Source organism: Rhipicephalus sanguineus, chromosome 4 (genome assembly GCF_013339695.2).
Source record: "Rhipicephalus sanguineus isolate Rsan-2018 chromosome 4, BIME_Rsan_1.4, whole genome shotgun sequence".
NCBI classification, from domain to species: domain Eukaryota; kingdom Metazoa; phylum Arthropoda; class Arachnida; order Ixodida; family Ixodidae; genus Rhipicephalus; species Rhipicephalus sanguineus.
The window spans coordinates 20,243,650-20,269,214 of record NC_051179.1 but is presented as its reverse complement, the minus strand read 5'-3'; the positions used below and the strand labels follow the sequence as shown (position 1 = coordinate 20,269,214).

At 46.8% G+C, this 25,565-nt stretch overlaps 1 protein-coding gene across 3 annotated transcripts in view; it reads left to right on the top strand.

Moving 5' to 3' along the window:
- The first annotated feature begins 5,073 nt into the window (after nt 1-5,073).
- The window catches only part of LOC119389553 (serine/arginine repetitive matrix protein 2), a 167,834-nt gene continuing 147,342 nt past the window's right edge, over nt 5,074-25,565 (top strand). For all 3 annotated transcript variants that reach the window (XM_037656868.1, XM_049414463.1, XM_049414461.1), the window contains exon 1: nt 5,074-5,192. In XM_037656868.1, the coding sequence (XP_037512796.1) occupies nt 5,142-5,192 (51 nt within the window). In that variant the 5' untranslated portion in view covers nt 5,074-5,141. The remainder of the gene's footprint in view (nt 5,193-25,565) is intronic.

Sequence of the window (25,565 nt, the reverse complement as noted above, 5' to 3'; positions counted from 1 at the left end):
ATCATTTTCAGCAATAAGTGCGAACATCATCTTAAAAGACTTCTTTCTTAGTGGACACTGGGCTATAGATAAGCGCTTGTGATGAGCAGCCATGTGTAGCTATGTACGAAGTGATCTATTTGTATACTGTGGGTAGAATTTGGACAGAAATGTGTGCGTGTGAGCGTTCTATTGAAAAGTGAATTCACCCCTGCAAGCGAACTGTCCATTGCCATGTTATTTTAGGGGCGAAGCACCTTAGGGTCTCGGCATGTCGGCGTGCATCGTCATCTGCTGTCGGGACGGTTCATTTGCTTGAGCGCAAGAGAGGGCGCCACCGCCTCAGCGCTCGCCGTGTGGCGAGAGAGAGCGAACGCCGCGTGTTGACTATGGAAACGCTCTTTCTGCGATGAAAGCTGAACTACCAGCTCGCAAGGAACGAGAACGCGCCCTCGCCCGCGAGAGACAACGCCAACGCAGGCGGCGTCTGCTAGCGAGTTTCTTGATTGAAAAAACTGACTGCTCGCGCTGCACAACCGTTCACCACCGGCCACCGCGTCTGTATATATATATATATATATATATATATATATATATATATATATATATATATATATATATATATATATATATATATATATATATATATATATATATATATATATATATATATATATATATGTATATATATATATATATATATATATATATATATATATATATGTATATATATGTATATATATATATATGTATATATATATATATATATATATATATATATATATATATATATATATATATATATATATATATATATATATATATATATTGGCACTGGATCTTGACCTGCAGTGTAGGGCCGGTGGCAGATTTCTCATATGCGTAGTTGTGCAATAAAGATTCGCAGCGTGCACGTTAATTAACTACTAAAAACGGACTGCGGGTCTCTGTGTTAATCTTTCTTCTGTCTCTCAGTGCCAATTAGCAGTGATTTTGCTGTGGGAAACGCCGGTGCACACTGCATGCCTCGCCCCTCCACAGGTTTCACGTTAGTGTAGCTAAAACACCCTTCCCTACATGTTTCGCCCCTCCCCAATTTCTTCTTTCCTTGTGTCCTGTCCTGCTGTGCAGTTCTTTTTTATTTGTTTCAGTTTGCTATATGTTTTTTCTTTACTTGTTCATTTTTGTTTTCTGGGTAAACACTTTTTTTTTTATCGCTGCATAGTTTATAGGCCAGTTATAATAGAAAAGTTACTTAGAAAAGAACTGGCCAGACGGGAGCACAACATAACAGATATTCAACATAAATCGCAAAGCGTATGGAGCAGACATTATATATTCGCGGTTTATGCGGCGTTTTGTGAACACAAACGTGAACATAAATCTAATTATATGGATGTTCTTTGCATTTCGGCCCTCTCGAAATTTGGCCAACGGGGCCGGGAATCGAAGCCGCGTCCTCGAGCTTAGCAGCGCTACGGCTTAGCCGCTTAGCTACCACGACAGGTAATAATTTATTGAAGTACAAAAGAGAGCATCGAGCACGGGAGGACAGCTAACAATGAGAAACCTCTCGTACCCGAATAAGGACAGGAAGTTTACCTACTTGTAAGCAAAATAACTAGAAAATGCCCATTAAAGGGGTTATTACTGGCAAGGGCGCGTATGCATACTGCGTCTATATACGTATACGCATACATCGCGATGGTGGGCACGCGAAGCGCACGCAGCGGAAACGAAGCCACGATGAATCGCATCCACAAGCTCTTACACAATGTCTCGTCCGTCGCGAACCGCTCAATTAAAGAACAATGAGGGAAGGATCAAGGGCACGCCCATTTGACAGCGACGGCCAATGTCGTCAGCTGGCTGATCACGCGAAGTAGACAACGTCGACTCCACCGCGCCCCTAGTTCCGTACAGCGAACACCCCTGCCACGGATAGAGTGTTGGCATCCATGAAAGGCAGACTTGTACGCAGTGGATTACATGTAATCGATTGCTGATAATCCATTTCGTTTTAACGCGAAGCTGCATATGGATGGGAGGTGGGAAAATGTGGCGGTCCGTGAGTACCAACCTCCTTGGTGAGTACGCGGACACTATATTGAAGAACCTCCAAGGGTCTGTGCACTTGTACTAGTTTCTCTTGAAGTTTTGTCCGCATATATAGCTAACGGTGATACCCCACGTAGCATGAATCGCTACCCACGAAGTCCTTTAGGTGTTCTTAATATTCTTTAAGCTAACTTTACCAAGCACCAAGTTTGAAGAGCGCGCCCATTTAATGTGGTGAAAGAGAAATCGAGAACTATGACACAAGACGCTTCGAAAGACTGCTCGATAGATCTGAGCTCGAGATAAACACAGGGGCCGCACGTTTCAGCTTCGCCGGTTAACGACAAGGAGGACTTAAAATTATTTAAAACCCTCCTGGGTTAACCATCTGTGCGTAGTTCTTGGGCGGTGATTTTCTTTCTCGATACATCACTTTGTAATAAGAGCAACTATTAGGGCTAGTCGGTTGTACATCTTGGGGGTAATCGCGCTTTTTTAACGTACAGGTACTGACTGAATCTGCTTTCTGTGTTTGTGGTCTTGGGGGTAATCGCGCTTTTTCAGAGTTCAGGAACTGAGGAACTGTACTCTAAAAAAGCGCGATTACCCACTAGATGATTTTATAATTGGTTGATTACACGTTTACTCGGTAATGGCCGCTTTAATTCAATTACTTCTTTGTTACACGTGACCAGTTTATGTTACACGTGACCAATTATTCGCAAGACAAACTGCCTCACTTGATGCCGCTTTTAGCATTTGTATGTGGTGCGTATGTTTGGAATGGCAAACCTGACCACTTGTTTCCTCATCTTAAAGGGGTCATGAAGCACCCCTTGGGCTTGTTGAAAAAACACATCCTGCGGAAAGCTGACACGGCTATGAACTGCTCTGCCAAATACTACAGTCGTGCGCGCCGCGTAAAGGCCACAAGCGGAGCGCGAAATTGCCGTTTCCCCAGGCGCCCTCTTTTCAAACAGAGGCCGGTTCTCACTCTCGTCGGTGGGCGGGGCGTCTGGCAGTTTACGTCGCAAGAGACATAGCATGCTTATTGGCCGATAGCCGACGTAAACCGAGAGCGTCGTTCGGATCAGATGCGCTTCTTGCCGCGGGGTGCCGCCACTTGCTGGCGCCGCACTCCTCAATACACGGTAGCCGCACTCGCGCAAGCGAATCACAGCGGGAGAGCGATCGCGTTTCATGACGCGCACTGACGTAACTTCCTTCCCCCGTGTCATCCCTCCCTGTCTAGCTTCGAGTGCGCTCGTCGGCACGAGAAAAGAGAGAAAGCGCTGGGAGCGTGCGCCAAACCCCCGTAACTCCGCTGATTCTTGACGGATTCGAGAAATTTTTGCGGCAATCGATTCGGGAGGCAGTAAACTATGATACTAAGGTCATTAGATCATTACTTGGAAAAGTGGTTCATGACCCCTTTAAAAGCGCAGTTCACGCGGCCTGTGCTGTCGGCACGACATTTCGGCATCTCGACGTGGTTTAGCTTTGTCCGTTTTCATTCGGCGGCTTTGTTCTACAAAGCCGTCCAAAAAAAGCCGTATACAATGACGTCAAAGCCGTCCGTCATGTGCGACATCATCGAAAGTTCGTTACGTCATGGAAGGACGCAGCGCAGGAACATGCAAACCATGACGCTGCATGAGTGCACCTGCACGTTTTTCGATATAACGTTACGGAGCCCTGCGTAGCAGCAACTGGACTTTTGTCCCTTAACGAGCGACTCACGCATATCATTTAAGTTTATTCATACCTTTAAAAGTCCGCCTCGGTGCTACAGTGGTTACGGTGCTCGGATGCTGACCCGAAGGTCGCGGGTTCGATACCGGCCGTGGCGGTCGCATTTAGATGAAGACGAAATGCTATAGTCCCGTGTACTGTGCACGTTAAGAAACACCAGCTGGTCGAAATTTCCGGAGCCCATCACCACGGTGTCCCTCATAATCATATCGTGGTTTTGGTGCGTAAAGCACCAACAATTATTATTACACCTTTAAAACCTGCGCGAGTAGCGTAACAGTTATGAGGCTCTACCCATGGGCGCGAAGTGTAAGGTACGATGCGCAGCACTGCCGCATGGCAGGACTTATCGGAGTGGGAGTATGCACATTTGAGGCAAGATAATGCGATAAACGACTTTGCTGTGACCGTACGATGTAACGAACTGTACAGAGTTTAACAGGCGGCACTCGGACGGTGGGACGGCTGTCAATCTTCGCAAGGCTTGATCGATCAGTAGCAAATAACACTCCTCTGCCTTCCTCCCCCCTCGTCCCCTCCCCCCTTTCTTTTGTGTGTAGGTTTACCAGCCGAGGTGCAACCTTACTAACGACCCTTCAGAAATTTAATGTTGATTCGAAATGGAATGGAATAATTTTATTTAGGTCCTTCGATCGGGGCGTTAACTAGCACTTAGGGGGCCGCTGCCACGTCGGGACAGATAGGCCTAGCTCCACCGGCACGTCGAGGGCCCGTTGGGCCGCCCATAGCTGTGCCTCAATATCCTGGCTGCGTAGAGCAGCATCCCACGTGGACGTTTTAGAAAAGCCCCTGGAAAATAGGCAAAATGAGAGTATACGATTATCAAGCTGCGATTATTGATCCCACTATCTGCCCATCAGTGCAGTAGTGTGACTGCTGGAATGCGAGCGTTTGAATGACGAAATTCGAAAGGGTTGCTGTTCGGGCGAGTTGGTGTTGCGTAACCGCCAAACGTATTAGCGCGACGTCATATACGAAGAGAACCACGACACACACGAAGAGCCCGATGTGCGCTAAACTTTCAACTGTTTACATCATCCCCTTCAAAAAGTGCTTCGTATAACGCACGAATAAACACGACTCATCTCATTTCCCGACTAAGAAATTTGGTTCTTGTCTTGTATGCGTCGCGCTAATGCTCGCAGCAGTTTTGAATGACGATGCCGTTGCACGCAACTACAGGTCCAGGCCGCGCGTAAGCGCGCACAGGCGATGCCCCTGCGGTAGCAGCAGCGATGTCTTAGCAGTAGAGGCTGCGACGGGCGTGCGGTTAGGCCGCATTGTTTCGAGGCCAGGCAGCGGCGCCGAGGCAAGCTGCATGCCCCGGCGCAATGCCCGTGCATCATCGGCTCGTGACGGTGCGCAGACGCTGGGAGGTTTCGGTGCGTACAACTTTTCACCCAACTCTTATTTTCCTCTATGCGTGCGTTCTACTTTTCGGAACTCTTATAACTATCGTAGGCTATTCCATGGAGCGTTTCAGATGACCATGAAAGTAAAGCAAATCAGAGTTTGTCATCTTTCTCCCCCTCTCTCTCTCCCTTTATCTCTATCTCTATCCTTATACCTCCCCCATCCCTTCCCCCAGTGTAGGGTAGCATACCAGTTCTTCTAGACTGGTTAACATCCCTGCCTTTCCTTTCTCTCTTGTTCCTTCCTTCCTTCTGACACGGTTTATATTTTACTGCTTGTACGACTTTTCGTACGATCTAAATCGGTGTATGTGCGAGTGGCATGATTCATGTTCCTAAAACGAAAAAGTATATGGTAATAAAGGTAACACTTCGCTGAGGCCTGAAGGCGTGTCAGGAGCTCAATCTCACTTCAAGCTGCGTTTTTTTTTTTTACCGACCAGTGCGCTAAACGAACGTGATAGGCCTACTTGTCTTATTAGCTGCCGATTTTAGATACCAGAATCAGTAACTTTATCACGTGGAGAAGGTAGTCATATGGTAAATAACGCCTTATCTTTGCATCAAACAAACATAGAGATGTGACATTGTGTGTTGGATTGCATCCTGGCTTCTCATGGCGTTTCTCAGTAATCTAAACAAGCTTCACGGTTGTTTAACCAAGCGATAGTACCGCGAAATAAAGCAAATTTCGCGCTGCGATGGCTTCATTTGGTAAAGATGAACTAGCCCAGAAAACAAGTTGCCGTGGCTGCTTTTCATCGCCTAGGACAAGCATAAGTCGGCAAAAAATGTGGCGCTCACTCAGACTCACTCAAGAAATGTATCTTGTGCCTATAGCGCTCACTCGGACTAAGACTCACCAAAATTTTCCTCAACCGGACTCACTCGGACTAAAACTCATCTAAATATTACTCACCTGGACTCACTTAGACTCAGACTCACCGCTGGATATGAGTCTCGATGTGAGTCGACTCATGAGTCCGTGAGCTTATAATTAGCTTTTCAGATCAGAATATCAACGCACTTAAACACCAATATCTCGCACAATAAGTGTTCTACGATGCGCAGTTTCGTCTCGTACCTTCACATACCAGTTATAAGTGATTGCAATCCAGTAAAGACATTTTTATTGTAAGATATGACTCACACGAGATATTGTTATCATGAACTTCCTTTGAAAACTTTGCCTGGGGGGGGGGGTCAAGGCATGCCTCTGAATAATAAATATTGAGCTGTCGTATGAACGCTAGTGCGTTGAAGTATCTGTGAGTAGAAATGAATATCAATGTGAGACGTCATAGGACTGATAGTAATGCTGACGTTAAGTAGTTATCACTATATGTCGGCAAAACAATTTGCAGCTCACTCAGATTCACTCAAGAAATATATTTGTGTTTAGGGCTCACTCAGACTCAGATTCTCCAAAATTTTCCTCAGCCGGACTCACTCGGACTAAGACTCACTAAAATTTGTATCAACCGAGCTCACTCGGACTCAAACTCACCAAAATATTACTCACCCGGACTCACTCAGACTCAGACTCACGGCTTGATCTGCGTCTGAGTGAGTCCGAGTGAGTCGACTCATGAGTGAGCTTGCTGACCTATGATGACAAGTATTGCCGACGAAATGTCGCATCAAAACTTGCAACGGGCGTAGTACCATGGTAGCGTTATCCTTCGAGGTGCACTTACAGAGTCTACATAGTTTTACATTTATAGGATAAAACACAAAAACAGAATACATAATGTAACAGTCATCGCGTACCATACACATTTGGTACAATATGCAGATGGCAAACTGTTGAAAAAATTGTAATACACTTGTCACAGGGCGCGACGATCGAAAAAGAGCTGTCAGACCAAGCTGTAAATTTATTTGAGAGCGCAAATCCTCGCGCATTAATTTCCATCCCTCAAATGTAGCTCGGCGACGCGTGTTTTCATAAGGGGTGCAAATATTTACCTAATGTGAGACTTATTTGTGCTTATGGCTAGTAAATCTGTATTGGAAATATGCTGGGTATTCCGAGCAACGACGCGTAATCGCAAAAGCGCGTTTCTCCCCAATATTTGTCTCCTTGTGGCGAAGCCACCTTTACCGAACGATGTTAATCGTTGTGGAGTCATTCTATTCATATCATTAACGTGTTAGACGAATATGAGGCATATGAGGAATTTAGTTCTTTTAATGCAAGTCATTTTATAGGAAATAAATGATTCCGTCGCCACCAGAAAAACCATTCACTGAGTTAAAATTAAAGGAAAGAAAAAAAGTATCGAGCTATGCAAACTAGGACATAAAAACTATCATATAGAACTATCATAAAGCTAAATATAAATTAGGACATTAACATTGTATGAGTTTGTCTGAAGCACGCTGTGTGAAGTTTTCTAAATTTACTTACACAATGCCAACACTGTTCGTCTATTATAAGTTCATGCTAAAACTGATAATAGGGGTGGACATAGCACCAGCACTCAGTTTGCAGTTCGTCAGTGAAAGAACGCTGCCTGCTTGCTTGAGTCCTCTGCAGTAATATCCAGAAATTCCAAAAACAAATTTAACTAGAGATTTCATCACAACCAAGTCATTGCTTCACTTTAGTGGTAAGCATTATTCACTGTGACTTAGCTGTGGGCACCGAATTATGGAAATAGGAGGAAGCAGATCAAGTTCGTATTTTTAGGCGTCATGAGGAGGAAGTCTACTCATATTCGTTAGGCTAAAAGTTTTTTTTTTCATTGATGCAGTTCATATTTGCGATGACTTTTCACGCATTCATGTTCGAGTTAACTTTCAGAAGGTTTAAAAGCAATTTGCCGTGTACCTCGGCACAATAACACAGTGGTGAAGCTTCTGCCTTTCATGTACTGAGAAAAGCGGCCGTTCACACACGCACACAAATAATGTTCACAGAAAACATTCGGATAATGTGAAACTGACTGTACAGGCTAGGTGAGGCTAGGTGCTGTGACGCATAATAAGGTAACCTTTAGTAGCACACGACGATGCTTACGATCATTTGAACTACGGAGCTCTACTGGTTTATGCACTCAAGTGTTTGATTTGTTGCGTTCATACTTTTGCCGCCATTCTTGGACGCGTGCTGTTTCTATGAAAGAGTGCTAGATGGCGCCAGCGTACTATTCGCACTAGCACGAGTGGCGGGAAATCTTTGAAGACAAGAAATAATCGAGGCGGTGTACAGAAAGTGTAAAAAAATGTTTCATAATGTGTTACGAATAAAGAAGGCAGGTGAGAAAGAAGGGCACAAAACGAAGTACCTTGCTTTCGAAATACAAGCACAGTATTCACAACAGGGTTATACTTAATTGTAATGGCTGCTCATCAACAATAGCGACAACTACAGAAGAACCCGTCGCAAAGGAATATGTAGATATCCACCTTGCTGAAAGTATTTGTATTGAATGCGTATTTTTTTCGAAATGCTGTTGTTCATAGCTGTTGGAAATATTAGTGGTAAGCGCGGTCGTGATGTGAGAGACATTTCGAAAAGTGTAGGTATAGCCTAATTGTCTGTTAGATTCATTCGGTTGTCTAACAAGGAAATGAGCCCCCCCCCCCCCCCCCCCGAAAGAAAAAAAAATTCCATTCCTATCGTTCACTGGTACTTTATTGTATTTTTCTGTACCCAGCCCTGAGGCCGGCAATATGCTACGTGTATCGAACAAAATGCGGCCGCTAATTACTCCTGCTAGAGTATGCGGCCAATCCCCTCCCCCGCCGCTCTTTCACCCCCCCTCCCCCATAACTGACGCCTCTGTGCTTTACATTATTCCTGTCTTTTTACTTATCCTAGTCATTTGTTAGCGGAGTTTCGATTTCATGACATTGGGATACCGGGCACTAACGAAGCGTATCTTCCCGTATTTTCACATTTCAGAAAGAAAACAAGAGCTCGCAGTGTTTTCTCGCTAATAACAGCTTCTTCCAATAACATTCCCAGCATACCACTCACAGTATTTCTACAGCCATGTACATCGCAAGACGCACCAAAAAATATAAGCATAAAATGACGAAGTGTATGCTCACATATAGAACCCCCCCCCCTCCTCCGCCGGCGCCCATCCCAGCCCTTCTCCCAATTTTTTTTTGTTTTGCTTTACCCCCTTCATCTGATCCTTATGAAAAAAACTACGTCGGTATTCTGTCGAACGCCTCATTGCATACAATCATGCAATGCGGGTCAAGGTGCGAGCCGCTTACACACACTCGCGGCATAGATGGAGCCGAATTAGATGGAGCTAGGGAAAGAAAAAATGAGTGGTTATGTAATTTAAGGCAGGACCCTCCGTGCTAGCTTACATGCTGTGGTGTTGCGCTGTCAAAGCGGTAAGGTGGGCTAGTTCGTTGCTGGAACTCGCATTCATTTTATAAATGGAAATTAAATTAAATTAAAGCTCTGTCTTAGAAAGAGCTTGATTACTTGGATGCTAATCTTGCGCACATGAAGTGGTCGTGATATGTGATGTGCGCACTAAACACACACACACACACACACACACACACACACACACAACACACACACACACACACACACACACACACACCTCTTGCGCACTTAATATGTATGTGTGTATCTGGGAGTAAGCTCAACTGATGTCTAGCGCTCTTCCTGTCTGCGTGTCTTCCCTTGAGTATGTGTGTTCTTAATTTACGCTGCCAAAATAATGCGAGTGTTGCATTGATAATCTCGTCGGCACGGGTTCGAATCCCGGCCACGGTGCCGCCATTTTGGTGAAAGCGGAACGCAAGAGCACCCGTGCACTCAGATTTAGGGGCATGTTAAGGAATTCTGGTCAAAATTAATCTCGAATACCCATCACTACGGCCCTGCTTCACAATGATATCGGTGTTTTGGCTCGTAAAACCACAATTTGTTAAGGCGGAAGCCTTATACCTCATCAAATGCAAAAATTGACCGGTGTCACGCGTCGGCGTCTCCCTTCGGCGTCCACACGAGTGAGGCAAGAAGTCATCATCACGTGATAACGTCATCATAGACGTCATCATCATAGACGGCACAAATCGCCAACATTTCTGTCGTAATTATGACGTCACGTGACGTGACGTCTCATGATTACGTCATCACATGCACCTTAGCTTGTTCAACGGTGGACTCATCACGGAGGCAGTGCAAAACCAGGTGAAGTGCGTCCGATCCTGGAGAAAATGCAAAACCACATGAGGTGCAGAAAGATTTCGGGGGGTGGCAGCGCAGGAACAATACATCGACTGTGAAGAAAAATATGATGGTTTTCTCCTTCCAGTCGTCTCAGGTGTGTGCATAAGGGGCTCTGTGGGGTTTTTTCTACAGCGAAAGCTGTTATGAGATCATTTCACCGGCCGTTTTTGGCGCCGTAGTTGTCCGCCGCCGCCGGTGTCCGTAAGCAGTATCGCTCGAAATAAGAAAAGAAAAACGAAATAAGAAAAAAGTTCCAGGATGGAACGAGGTTCGAACCTGGGCCCTCTGCATGGGAGCCCAGTATTCAACCTCTGAGCCATGCCAGTGCCTGAAACTGCTTTGCAAAAAGGCTCTATACAGGCTTCATGTCGGGAAGGAACCACATTAGCATATGCAATATAGCGTGGTAGAAGAGTAAAATAAGCACCAAGCGTCGCACAACGCGAATTCTGTAACCAGGCGTCACACAATGCGAATTGCGCAACGAGTAAGTCGTTGAATGCTTCCAACCCATTACAAAGGGCTCTGCCATAATTCTTCGTCGTCATCAGGCACAGCATCAACAAAGTGCGCATAATGCCTTACATGCGTTTAGCAGGTACCAACGCTCTCCGTAGAATGACGAAAAATGGCACAGTGCCTGCTGCTCTACTTCTCAAAAATTACAATGATTTATAGCGTAGTGGGTTCCTCGCAAGTGCACTTGTATTGGTTGCCAAGGAAGCCCATAAGCGCATGATCCACTTCCTCGGGGTCTCAGCAAAATTACAATGCTTTATAGCGTAGTGGGTTCCTCGCAAGTGCACTTGTATTGGTTGCCAAGGAAGCCCATAAGCGCATGATCCATTTCCTCTGGGTTTCTGTAAAGTTCTTCGCCCCCCCCCCCCCCCCGTCTCTCTCCCACGTCAACGTATGTTATACAGCATGATGGGAGATAAAAATAGCGACCGGGCGTCACCCAATGCAAATTACATAACTGGTGGGCCGTTTAAAGATTCCAACCCACTACAAAGGGCTGAGCCATAATTCTTCATCGTCATCAGTCGTCGCGTCAACAAAGTGCACATAATGCCTTACAGACGTGTAGCTGGTGCCTCGCTTCTCCGCAGAATGACGAATAATATCTTAGTAGGTGCTTCCCAACTTCACAACAATTGTGATTTCCTTACAGACATGTAGCTGGTGCCTCGCTTCTCCGCAGAATGACGAATAATGGCTTAGTAGGTGCTTCCCAACTTCACAAAAATTGTGATTTATGGCGTAGTGGGTACCTTTCTAGTGTACTTGTATTGTAGCCCCAAGAGAGCTTAACGGGCTCTAGAAACGCCGCTCTTCCAGCTTTCGCTGTGACTGTGCTGCGGTTTCAGCGCAGGCCTGTCGTTTTTTTTTATTGCTATAGCAATTATATGGACACTCTCGGCTGGTTTTTGTCCGTCCCCGTCGCCGTCATTCAGCGTATATGTATAAGTGTATATATATATATATATATATATATATATATATATATATATATAGATATATGAAGTCCCAAAGAAAAGTAATTTAGAAAAATGCTTCCGAAGCGCGGAATCGAACCAGGGACCTCTCGCTCCGCAGCCCATGGCGCTAGCCACTACGCCAGAAAACGCCGATGCTCTAGGGAGCTAACGGCGAGCGTTATATACACACCCTTTACCGCTGGCCGGACTCAGAGACGGCAGGCGCTTATAAGCGTTTCTTCATTGCCAGCGAGATGGCGCGAGGAGCGCAACAAAGGTCTTTCGCTCGCTGCAGCGGCCACGTTTGCGAAAGGAGCGCGCTGTTCAAACAGAAATAAGTAACAACTGCCACATTTAGTTCGCGCTCGTGCTGTGTGTACCTGTTCGTTCGTTTCGTGCGTCCTGCTTTATGTTTTAGCAGTGCGCTTCAAGTATCTAGCTGTGACGCATGATAGTTCGCGCTCGTCCTGTGTGCATTCTTTTCGTGCGTCCTTTGGGCTCGAGCGACGCGCTGGCAATTTCGAGCTGCTTTCCGTTCTTCGCGTTAGATTCCAATTTGTTGCTATCGCATTCATTGCTTCGCCGTTGCGGCGAAACTGTGACCTCTTTTTTTTTTGCATTGACGCAAGGCAGAATATGAACACAGATCGAACACTCACACGGTCGCACCACAAAGCGCACCAGAAGAACACGCATTTCATTTCCCTCTACCTTATCATTTCTTTACTGCCCTCCAAACCGTATTTATAATTTTTCTTGCTCTGCCCGTCCCGACGTGGGAGCTACCCGCGGCGGCTCCTCCGCCGTGAGGGGGCTTTCCGAGTCCCCCCTCAGGACCTTAATAAAGTTCATTGTGTGTCTGTCTGTCTCCCTGGCTTCGCGAAGCCAGGGAAAGGTCTAGTACTCATGCGATAGATGACCGCTGATGAACTGGACGTTTGTAATATGTGTTCTTTGGTGGTATATGGGCGCTTACATTGTGTGGTATCGTCCATAACAGTTATTTAATGACAATTGATTAGTGATAATTAACGAGTGAACGTTGGACGTCGATATAAAGTGCACGGTAAAATAGCAACACCGCATGGCTTTCGTCGTTCGAGTCGTCATATAGGCGGATGCATACAAGGCCCAGCCAGTTTCTACTCTTCTTTTTTTTTTTTTACATTTAGCCCACATCGGTGTGCGTCCTCCGCGGTTTGGCATCGAACGGGCGACCTTTCTTCGCATTACCGCGATGCCGCCGCATGAGTGTTGGCAGTATTTTATCTCGTGGGGTGCAAACCCGTGCTGTATTGCGTCTGGGGGAGGGGGAGAGCGCTGGCGTAGCTTGGGCGGGGGCAAGTGCCCCTTTTGCACCCCCCTGCCGACGCCCATGCGCCATAGGCCTCTGAGCAACTGCGGCGGTGGAGAGAGCGCACCGCGTTGCATCGCCCGTTACGCGCCGACAGTAGCCGCGCAGCTATCGAGACGCCCGCCAACAGACGTCCTTCCCTGCGGCGAGGTGGGTCACGTGACCGGCCTGCCGAGAAAGAAAGAAAAAATAACGGACAATACGTCCGTTATTTACTATAGGAAGGCAGGTGAGGGAAGGCAAGCGGGCGCCCATTGCAGGTTCGTTGACTCAAGCGGCGGCCGAGGGCGAAACCACGTGGTTTATCGTGGCTGCGCCTCTGAAGCGCCTGCGCTTCTTCTGTTTTCTTCCTCCTCCCGTTTGGTTTTATTACTTTCGTTTTGTTTGGCCGGTAACTTCCTCTTGTGTACACATTTTCGTTCGACGTTTCATACCGCTTGACCCGCGGGCCGTGCGCGTATGGCCTTTCTTGCGTTCGCCCAAAAGAGCGATGGTTGAATGAACTGCGCGGTTCCTGGTCAGGGAGCGCACTTCGCTGAACGTTCGAGTAAGGATAACCTTGCCAATGGCCCTTTTGTAATCCTCACTATAGGACGTTTGGCTTCGGGTTTGGCTTCGCCGGTTGCGGGCTCGGGTTCTCCTTCGAGGAGATTGGACTTGTGATCTTACGTTGTTAAATCGCCGCAAACTTTGGGATGTAAACTGAGATATCAGTAGTAAAAATTGAACTTGTATCTACTCATAGGTTGTACGACTATATGTACTCTACCGTAAGAGAGCTGTGTGTTTGAGCGAGAGGGAGAAAATTTAGATTACAGTCCACACTACTGTGGGAAAGCAGTGCTGCCCCTGCATTACACCGTATACAACAGTGGCTAGATAAAGGGTGGTCACGCCGCACACCACCACCGGATTAACTCCGCCATAAGATGCTTCGCATCAAATAAAGAAATGGCTGCGACTTAGATCGGCTGGGCCCGGTTATGCAAGCGAAAGCTTGTTTGCTAGGTTATGCTCGTTTAGCCTCGTAGTCGAAGCACAGTTTTCCAACCGAACGATATGGTTAGTCGAACGCTCCCTACTGCGTGCACTCACCACCATCGTTTCGTCAGTTTCCGAAGCCGTCGCCATAGTCGACGCGAGAAACGCCAGGCCCCTAAACCACCAACAGACGCTCGCGCTCGCGTGCTTCCCTGCTAGCAGATGCGTGCGCTCCTGGAATTTCACCTCGGACGCTGAGGACGGGCATTCGCAGAGGTAGACAGACACTTCGCTTCAAGGCCACGCGGATATACACATCGAAACTCACTCGACTGGGCCAGTAAAGCTTTCGCTATAAAAATGGTATTTACTTAAAGTACTACGTACGTTACGCAGCCGCCCCTAACGGTATTGTATTGCAAAAAAAAAAGAAAAAAAAATCATGCGGAAACTTCTTTGGGAGTTGTCTAAGTGACGCGCAAGCGTAAAGTTCTATTATAGGTTGCGGCCGCCCCTAGAACGCCGTTTTCGGGCGGCACTGGCATAGTGTCCTTAATATTCTTTCCGGCATTTGCCAGCGTCTGGAAGAATCCCCTCAGAAGGCGCATCCCGCGATCACCGAAACGCGAGCTTGGCATTAAACTCTCGTGACGTCTAAATTTTGCTGATGTCTACAATCCTCCATATCGGCATTACACGTTGTCCTAGAGAGAACTCTTATATACCACAACACTCAAAGAAGCTTTCGTAGAAAGTGTTCTCTTTTTACATTTGTTTCGCACCGCGGTTTCGACGCATTCATATGGTACATATATACTCGCATGCTGCAAGCGTGGCTCTGTAGCCCAGTGGTTAAGACACTCGCCTTCCGTAGCGTGGGGGGCCCCGGTTCAAAGCCAGCGCTGCCAAGAACATTTCTTTTATTCATTTATTTCTTTATGGCGCTGGTCGTCTCACGTGACAGATGGATGGACAGTTTTTCTCGTTAACTCGTTGGGTCGGTAAAAATGCTTACGCATTTGAAAAGTTGCACGACTCACGAGTGCTACCTACTCTGCTACGGAAGAGCAGTAAGTCGTCCCTGTATAGACGTACAGTTAGCGTCAAAAGTTTAAGGACCACGATACACCAGAAAAAGCTGCTTCGACCAGTAGCCAGAGAGAGAGAGAGGACTTTATTTGCACCCGTCAGAGAGTATGGGCGATTGAGGTGAGACGCAGCTCCCCCTTTCACCGTCTACACCCCCCATAATAGACGTTGGAAGAAGGGTGGTGTCTGTGTACGAGTGGCTTCGATATCTTTGCATGCTTCGGAGTATCAATTTTTGCAGGGCTCCTTTTGACATGCACAGCTGTCATTTGCACATTGTTATACTGCAGGTGCTATCACATATTCATATTTCTATCATATTTTATTTTTGTTATTTTTGCGCTTGCGTTACACCATGAAAATGTATATTTAAACTCGTTGAGCGTGATTCAAACAGTTGCTGGTAGCGCCAGTTTGTTGTCTGCTTCCCCTTTTGTGCTCGTCGTTCTATTTTCTTTTTTTTTTAGCGCTTACTCTTTTAGTGTCCCTAGGAGTCGCACGGAAGCAGTTGGCTTCCGGCGGCGGCCTGGGCTTGACGGATGACTTGTTTTTGGTATTGTTCTTGCATGGCTGTGGAGGGAGGATTTTTATGACTCTTTATTCCCATTTAGACCGTTTAGCGCTGGGCAAGCCCAGAGCATGTGATCTACCGTCACTACGCCTTCGCCGCTTTTGCATTTGGAAGAGTGCACCTGAGGATGCCATTTGCTTAGGATATACGGGTTTGGGAAGGCACCCGTCTGCAGCTTTCGCCAGATTACTTCTTCCTTCTTTTTCTGCGATTTATGGGGGTGAACGAGGGGGGAATTTATATTTCCGGCCTGTTCTACAACGCACTAACAACATTCACTGTGGAGTTTGACCGAATATAGCCTCAAATTGCTGAGAACTTCAAGGTATTCCCAAACCTAGTGCTCTCTGAACATTTGATGCCGACTGAACGTGCGACACGAGTACAGTGGATAGCGTGTTTGGAAACAAATGGTTGACGACTATGTAAGTGTACTCTACTACGGGATAGCGCTAAGCCACCTCAAAAGCGGAGGGCTTCTCTTCGTCGAGGCGTGCTTGGAAGTGAACGATTTACAGTGTGACATACTTTCATAATATTAGGACGAACTTAACAGCAGACACAGCCAGCCAAACTGTGTGTTTAGAAAAGTTTATTATCAGATACGGTTAACATCAATAACAATTCAACGTAACATTTGCTTTCTGTGCTTAGAAAAAATTATTGTGTCACAGACGGTTAACATCAATAACAATTTAACATGAAATTTTCTTGCTAGAAATACGTTCACGAGAAAGACAAAACACAATTAAGTAACATGGACATAAACAAACACATGAAATAACGCGTAGGCAACACGTACAATTGATGTTTAGTACATTTACACACACATACAACTAATATGTCGCAAAAAGCTGGGTATACATATATGCACATTACATGGTAAAACAGAAAGCACAAATAAAAAAACATGGCTGATCCCTCCGTCATAGGAATCGGTATAACACGGAAGTGAAACGTGTCTGCACAGACGTAGTTGAGCGTTTGTTGCGCATTCTTTCGCCCCAAGGGCGAAAGAATGACTGCTACATTAACAAATTGTAATGTCATGCGAAGAACGGCAAGCAGCTCGAAACTTGCAACAGGTTGCTCGAGCAGAAAGGACGCACGGAACGAACATACACAGGATGAGAGCGAACTAACTGTCACATTTGTAACTTATTTCTGCGTGAGCACCGCGCTCCTTTCGCAAAAGCGGCCGCTGCAGTGAACCAAGTGACCTTCGTGACGCGAGACGTACAAACCACCGCGATCACGAGATAAGCGCACGCACAAGCGACCACGCGCTGTATACGCGAGCGCTCGTCGCAACGGCGACGACCTGTCAAGCGCGCTCTTCTTTACGCTCTTCTAGAGTTCCTGTATATACAGTGAAACCTCGGTGATACGAATCTCACGGGACCACCAAAAATATTCGTATCATCCGAAATTCGTATCACCAGAAAGCATGGAAAATTAGCATGCGACAAAAAAAAGCTGGCGTACATTTTCATCTATTGTTTTTCAGGGCCTCAGTAACGTCAGGAAGAACCCTGAATAATTGTCAGTTAAGTTTTTAGATGTCGGCAATCATACCAGCGCTCGTAAATATACGGCCTGTACGCGCGTATTTAATTAATGAACCAGGTGCGTTGTAACCCGCGGCAGCAGTAGCCCCTTCCAAATTTTTGTATTCTTTTTTGCACGACACCGGAGTACTGCAGCGAAAGTAACAGAAGAAGCGCTTTGACGCGATGGATCAAGGCCACAAAATTACAGAACCACGGTCCTGTGCTATGATTTCGTTATGGCGGAGGTGTTGGGGATGCTTTTTGGGAGATTTGCGGCCGTGCCCGCACAAGTGCGACCTCAACGGTCGCGCATGTTAACGTTGTGAGGCCTCATTCCTTCGCCAAGACCGTTCTAGCCTTCTTTCGGTCCTCGTCCACCTTTCATAGGATGTCTGATGCACGAGGCAGGGACGTGTAAGCACAGTACAACGAAAGCAGCCCGCGTCGACGCGCTAGAAAAAAAAAGCGTGGCACTAATGTCCTATCTAAACGCGAAGGCACACGGAGGCACATAAGAGCCTCAAAGATTCGCGCGCACAATCTCGGAGGCCGTAACGCGTCTCTCAAGGTTTATTCTGACCATAAGAAAAGTGTTTTTCTTACACAGTGATTCTGACGATTTGGCAGTGCGGCGCGCATGCCCACACTCGCGTTCCCGCGCTCGCACGTGCTCATTGCGTCTTCTGCGACGGCGCGGACAACATCTCATCATACCTGGGCCGTAACGTACGTTCGTATCAAACATCGCCGGATGAAAATAGGTTCGCAACAACCGAACTCCATTACATTGCAGGCCAATGGGCCTTGGCCGGGACCAACCAAAAATTCGTATCAACCCGAATTTCGTATGAGCTGTGATCGTATCACCGAGGTTTCACTGTAGGTAGCATATACAGTAACTCTGCGCTCTTCGAGCCCTTCGCGCCATCTCGCTAGGGATAACGAAAGCACGCTGTAACACAGATCTCTGAGTACAGCCACCGGCAAATGGTGTATATAAATAGCTCGCCGTTAGCACTGCAAAGAACGTGCCGTCCGTGGCCGAATCGTTTCGCGCTGCGCGCTGCGGAGCGAGGGGTTGTACGTTCGATTCCCGATGACGGAAATTTTTCTTCTGGCTTTTTTCTTTGCCCACTGTTAGTATTTATATTTTACAACGTCATATCTGTGACTGAAATACGTCAGTGGAGCGAGCCGTGGTGGACCCCGGCATAAAACACTTTCGTGTTAAAACGTCAATATGTACATTTTGCGTATTTACATGGCGCTTATGCCGATACCAACCGAGACATCAGCCTACCAAAACCAGGCAGGCCGAAAAACAAGCTTCGCGCGCCTGTCACAGACCAAAACAAAGGGGCAAGACCACTGCCGAAAGAATTCCTCCTCACCGCAGAACAAGAGCTCCTTCGACAGAACAAATAGAAGCTCCGCGTACAAGTGGCTCTGGGATTGGGAAGAGAGCGCGACGGCGACGGTCTGCTGCAACCGCCTCGCAGCAGTTGCGCCAAAGACAGAAAGCGCCGGCAAGAATGAGAAGGCACGCGAAGCGACCTCGATAACAACGCCCGGAAGAAACGAAGCGATTTGCTCCGAGGCCGCGAAATCCGGCATGCACGGCCCTCCAGAAAATACGCGCAATGACACATTACCTCAGAACATGCTGATTTGTTTCCTGAAGGGGGCAGTTCGGGCATGCCGCTGACTGGACCCCTCTGCACCGCTCGAGGCGGTCGAGAGTGGGGAGCACACCCCATCCCAGACGCCACATGAAGTCCCGGAGGTGGCCAGGAAGAAAAGACACCGTTAGCGCGCTCCAAGTCACACGACTAGAGCATGCGCGGCGAGCCGGAGGAACTAACGGAAGCAATAAAGCAGCTGTTGTGTTAACCATAGGATTGTTCAGCACATCTACACTAGGACAGGTCGACTGGACATGCCGAAGAAATGCAACAGCTGTTGCATAAAATGCAGGAAGTGTTATTGACTGTAGGCCTCTGTTAAGATGTACATTAGGCATCAAATACCGGAGGTGAGTGCCCAGGGGTTTCGTCACCTTGTAAAAGGCGCAGCAGGAAGCGCAGTGCCAGTAGCCGGCAGCGTATGGACACCGAAGGGAAAGCAAAGCCTCTCTGGGAACGCTGTTGTCCTAGCACCGCACGAGACACCAACTCTGTGCCACCTGACCAAAAAGAGGAACGCAAAGCCGACTGCAGTGATCGCACGATACGTTATGGCGGCTGCACCACGTGACAGAGGTACCAGGGGCGTAGCCACGTTAGGGCACACCCGGGCCCGTGCTCCCCCCCCCCCCTAAATTTTTTTTTTGCCATAGCATACAGAGCAGAAAATGACACTCGACCACATCTGCCTGCTCGTCCCCACTACAGATCAAGGAGGTGCCCCCCCCCCGAAAAAAATTTCTGCCTACGCCCCTGAGAGGTACCAAGCACGACCGCAAAATACAGTCTGCGCAAGGTATCTCCGCTCGAGAATCGGAAAGTCGAAATCCTGTGCGTCCTGAATTTTTTGTCTGACTTCTTCAAGCGCGGTTAACCGAACGGAGTCACAAATACCGTAGTGGTTGTATGAAATACCTAAAATAGAAAGGGATGTTTCCGGTTGAACACGGGAAACGGAGCTAAGCCGAGAGTTCGGAGAGCCAATGAGCAAATACCGGGATTTGGAGAAGTTCAGTGCTGCACCTGAAATGTCACCGTACTTGAAGAACACACGCAGGCTGTGTGAAAGACTATCTTCCTCCGAAAGGTACACGGTTATGTCGTCAGCAAAAGCTGTGACTTTCACAACACTGCTGCCAGGGAGTGCAAAACCCGGGACGCGCGAATCAGCGTCTAAAGCGCACAAAAATGGCTCAATGCTGAGGACATTTAGTACAGTGGACAATGGACATCCCTGACGAACCCCACGTGTAACTGGAAAAGCAGCACTATTCCCCAACCCCAGTGCAGGGTAGCATACCGGATACAAACTTCTGGTTAACCTCCCTGCCTTCCTCTGCTCTTTCTCTCTCTTCCCAGCCATCCAGAACCAGTGTGCTTTTTATATCAGCGTAGGTGTTTCTGATTAATTCACGCCATCTAGTGAGTGCCATCTAGTGAGCATTCTTGAAATCACTGGAGAGAGCACAGCTGCGCCTATGGCAGGACCAATGAGAGCTAGTGTACACGCCGCCCACAACGGACAAGGCGCTAGCATAAGAAGCTTGGCGAGCAAGCACCTAAAAAGGAACACAGATGCACAGGAGAGGCGTTACTCGCAAATGAGCTTCATTCAGGAAAGTTTCCCTAGATATATACATCGCCGAGTGGCACGCGCAGGCGCACTGCACGTACGTTACAGTCACAGTTACAGTTGTTAGGCTTTCACTTGTCTGTTATGACGGAGAACGCACGCACGTTTCACGAACCCGTGTGCATGTGTGGAAGTGGTTCCTGACAGTTCTTGAACAAGCTTCGTCATCACCATGATCAGTGAGCACCAGCAGCTGGACCAAACTTGTTAATCGGATCCCTTCGTGATCGCGGTTACGAGGGGTATAAGTGTAGTGAAGTGTGAGGTATAGTACAGCTGGTGGAAATCCTGGATGTCTCTTACGATGCAATGATCTATGACGCCTCCTGTCCTAGATGTGGCAGCGAGGTCTATTGATGCCCTGTCCACATCCAAGCCGTCTTTCATGCAACATAAAGACCAGGCGTTGTTGGGTCTTTATAACTCAATGTTGAAGTCACCGGTAATGATGAGAGGCGTGGTACTCTCGGCAGATTTATTGTAGTAAGTATTAGCCCCGGTTTTTGCGTGATCCACGTGGTCCACGTTGCGGACCACGTGGGCGAGTGGATAGTAGTTGAGCGTCTTCCAAAGATGTTCTGTCTTCAGCTTCCTCACTTTCGTTGCGTCCGCCGCGGTGGTGTAGCAGCTACGGTGCTCGGCTGCTGACTCGAAGGTCGCGGGTTCAGTCCCGGCCGTGGCGGTCGAATTTCGATGGAGGCAAAATGCTAGATGCCCGTGTACTCTGCGATCTCGGCACACGTTATAGAATACCAGATGATAAAAATTTCCGGAGCCCTTCACTACGGCGTCTAAGATAATAATATCGTGGTTTTGGACATAAAACCCCAACAATTATTATTATTATCACTTTCCTTGCGTGTCACTGTGTGTGTGTTCGCGGTTACTGTGCTGGTTGAGACTCTGTATCACCTGTGGCACATACCCGCATAACATGAACTCAGATATGTGGGTATGTGCCACACGTGACTGAGAGAAAGGGTTTCTTGATGTACGCGACAGGTGTTTTGCGTTATTCATCTCATGACCAGTCAATCGTGTTCGTCGTACACTGATCCCCTACTATGCCAATGTTGCTATATTACAACTTATGGAGACGACCAGGAGAGCACCCAGACGTAGGCGGCTAGATAGATAGATAGATAGATAGATAGATAGATAGATAGATAGATAGATAGATAGATAGATAGATAGATAGATAGATAGATAGATAGATAGATAGATAGATAGATAGATAGATAGATAGATAGATAGATAGATAGATAGATAGATAGAATAGATAGATAGATAGATAGATAGATAGATAGATAGATAGATAGATAGATAGATAGATAGATAGATAGATAGATAGATAGATAGATAGATAGATAGATAGATAGATAGATAGATAGATAGATAGATAGATAGATAGATAGATAGATAGATAGATAGATAGATAGATAGATAGATAGATAGATAGATAGAAACGGCCAAAGTGCCCGAGGTTCGCTAAGAAATGCTTCGCACTTAAAAAAACATCCAGGTCTCTAAAGAAATCGTTAGACTTCCCGGCTTGTGCTGGCCCATACACGCACAGTATCCGCAATCTAAAAGAAAAGTAGACGCAGTCTAAAGCCAAGACCCTCCCCATGCCGTCGTAAAAAACATGGTAATCACTCAAAAAAGCCCAAATAAATATAATAATTTCAACTCCCGTAAAACGAGATGCAGCGAAAGAGAAGCAACAATCAATGCTGAACTTTCGTCTAAAAGCCAGCACGTCGGATAACGAGCAGAAATTGGTTTCCTGCAGGCACAAAAGATCACAATTCGCAGCACAGGCTACGCTAATCACTTCGGCCTGCTTTGCCGCACTGCGAAAACCTTGAACGTGTCTAGACATACGAGATACAAAACGGTACTGCAAACAATCACTAAAGGACAATGCTTCGCTAAAGGACAAATTTTCAAGTCACCTGCGCGAACTATTTCGCGTTCTTATCAAAGTCGTAATATTTTGATTAAGTTTCTCATTTCGTGGATGTTCAGTTCTCCTCGGCGCATAAGTCTGTTATCGTTAGGGTTGCTTTGAGTGCATGAGGAAAAAAGAAAAAAAAACTTTTTCAAAGGTGAACTTGTCGGCTAGTTAGTTGAACATATTGTAGGGGAGCAACGCGAAATACAAGGACAGAAAAGGCACACATACAAGCACACGCAGCGCTGACGGGCAAATTAAGTTTATTGCAGCGAAGAACGCAAATTAATACATATCTACTTATCAGCCCGCATCAATCACAACAAGAAAACGAAAAAGAAGGAAAGATATCATATGGACACCGATGCACGAAGCTGTGAGCGCATGACGACAGTGGTTAACATGATTCGCCAGCAGAAACGTGCGCAATTACCTTGTCAAATAATAAATTTATTATTGTCTTCTATTATCAGCGCGTTGTGCGCGCATTCACGCGTAGGCGTGCGTATTGCGATGGTCATGGGGCCCACGGCCGGCCTAACGGGTGATGTGGTGCGCAAGTCCTGTCTTGCAACTGTAATTCTTTTGCAAGGAGCACACGGAAACTCACATATGAATTCAAAACGACGACGGTGAGACACGGAGAAATGTTCGAAAGAAAATGCGCAAATCGTACAGCGGGCAGGAAACAGCGTGCACTGTTGGTTGCTCATCGTGAAAATGTTTGACTGTGTGTCTATGTACAGCTTAGAAAAGCGCTTGGTTGTAATTGCTGAGTATAAAATTGCAACTGTGGTAAAACATGTAACTGAATGAGACGCTTAACTGAAAGTAAATCACCTAGTTTGTGCGCGTGAGTTATTATTATTATTTTTTTTTGGACCAGGGACAGAGGGGGAGGAAGCAGCCATGCTATTGTGACTGGAAAGAACCACATGTTTTTGATTTGGAACCATTTTATCTTGGAAGTTCACGCTTCTCAGGTCGTTCTCATCATTTATTATTATTTTTTGCGGAATATGCTCGTCTGATATATGCCACATCGAAATTCTTGCCATCACGCTCCTTCTTGAATATTACAAACACAAAATAATCATTTAACGTGTTTAAACACTCACCCATAGTCAGCGCCACTGGCCTAATCCGCCTAGATCCATGCTGGGGTACGCAGACTAAAAAAACATGTCGGCATTTAGTAAGTATTAAAACCAATAGTGCGATCGAAGTAACGGAGTGAAGCACGTGTTGGCGGAATGGTCTATAGAGAGGTTCTGAGTGACTGGCAGTCAACGTAGTCAAGTCATCCGGAAATCCATATACTGCCCTTTATGGATGTGCTCCAATTATGGACAGCATCGTAGACAGTCTATGTTGACAGCTTAGAAGACAGCATCGCCCGAGAAATGGAACGCGTCTGCATGACGTTTGCGCGACGTGACGCCACCTCGCATATAGACAAGAGACAGCTAAGAATACCTAATGAAATCGCCGTGCTATTAACTTCTTTTGTGTTCGTATGTGTAAAAATTTCAGTGTAGCTCAAATTAAGCGCGTAACAAACCCTGGCGATGTCTTCCTTTCAGCTGGCGACCTACTTAAGAGTTTCTAGCCTTCTGTTCGACCGCCATCTTGTTTGGACAGCAATGTAGCCTCCATCGTAATTGTCTCCGATGCTGTCTTCACCAAGCAGTTTATTTTACTGTCTACGTGAGAATCGGAATGGGACTTAAGGTGGCCGTTGTCCGCTTAGTTGTCTATTTAGCCATCAACGGTGAGTATTGGAATACACCATTTATGTGGTGATGGAACGACTTCAGTAACAGAATCCATTAAGTCAAGCAAAGCTTGTGCCAAAATACGTGTCCTTTCTCATGCGTGTACACATAAGCGTGTGCAGGGTTCTCCGTTAGGAAAAGGGGGGGGGGGGCACGTTTACCCCCCCCCCCCCACCCCACCTTTGTCGAGTCCGAAAGCTCCGCAATGGATGTAAAAATAAAATTGAAGCGATGACGTACTTCTCACAAAGCGCTGCCATTGGTCCCCTGCTTCGCGGTGTAAAGCTTGCCATTGTCGTGAAAAAACATGCGTAGTGATAACTGCGCATCAAAAAATGACCTGAAAGGTCCGACTGAGTAAAAGGTATAGGGCAGAATTGCCCCCCCCCCCGTTAGATTATTAGGGGGGGGGCCGCCCCCCTCTGCACCGCTACCCCCATGCTGCACCCTATACGCGTGTACAAGGGGGCGACACTGTTGCTCAATGGCCGACGCGAGGTGGGCTTGTATAGATAAGAAAGCGTAGTTCACGAGCTGGGCATCATTTGCCTTCACTTCTCGCGCGATAATGTGGAGAACAAATGTTTACGTGATGCAATAAGCGCGAAAACGCCATAGTGACTCCTGTGAGAGCTTGTTTCTCAGTTTTTTCGGACGTTATTGTCCACCGACTTCCACCGTCATTGCGCTATTGCGGCGCATTCTAACGGTATCAACACTCATATTGCCTCAGTAACCATAAACGGCCAGCGGAACGTACCACGCCTGGAGCGAGTGGTGTTTCATTCCGCTGCTGCTATCGTTATTCTATTGCGATGTTGACGCTGAGCATTATCGTGCGAATGTCAGCGTATAGTCACGGTGCGCATGCTGTCGTCCCCGTCGTGGCACCAAAATAACAGCCGTGCAATTCGAGAAAAGCCTGTAGCATGTAAACAGAGCTATAGCATGGACGGCTACATATTTGTGAAATAAAGTATTAGGTGTGGCCCATATAGCATGCGAAAGCACCTGATGTAGAGGTGAACCAAGTTTATCAGTAAACAAAAAGTCACACGGCCACT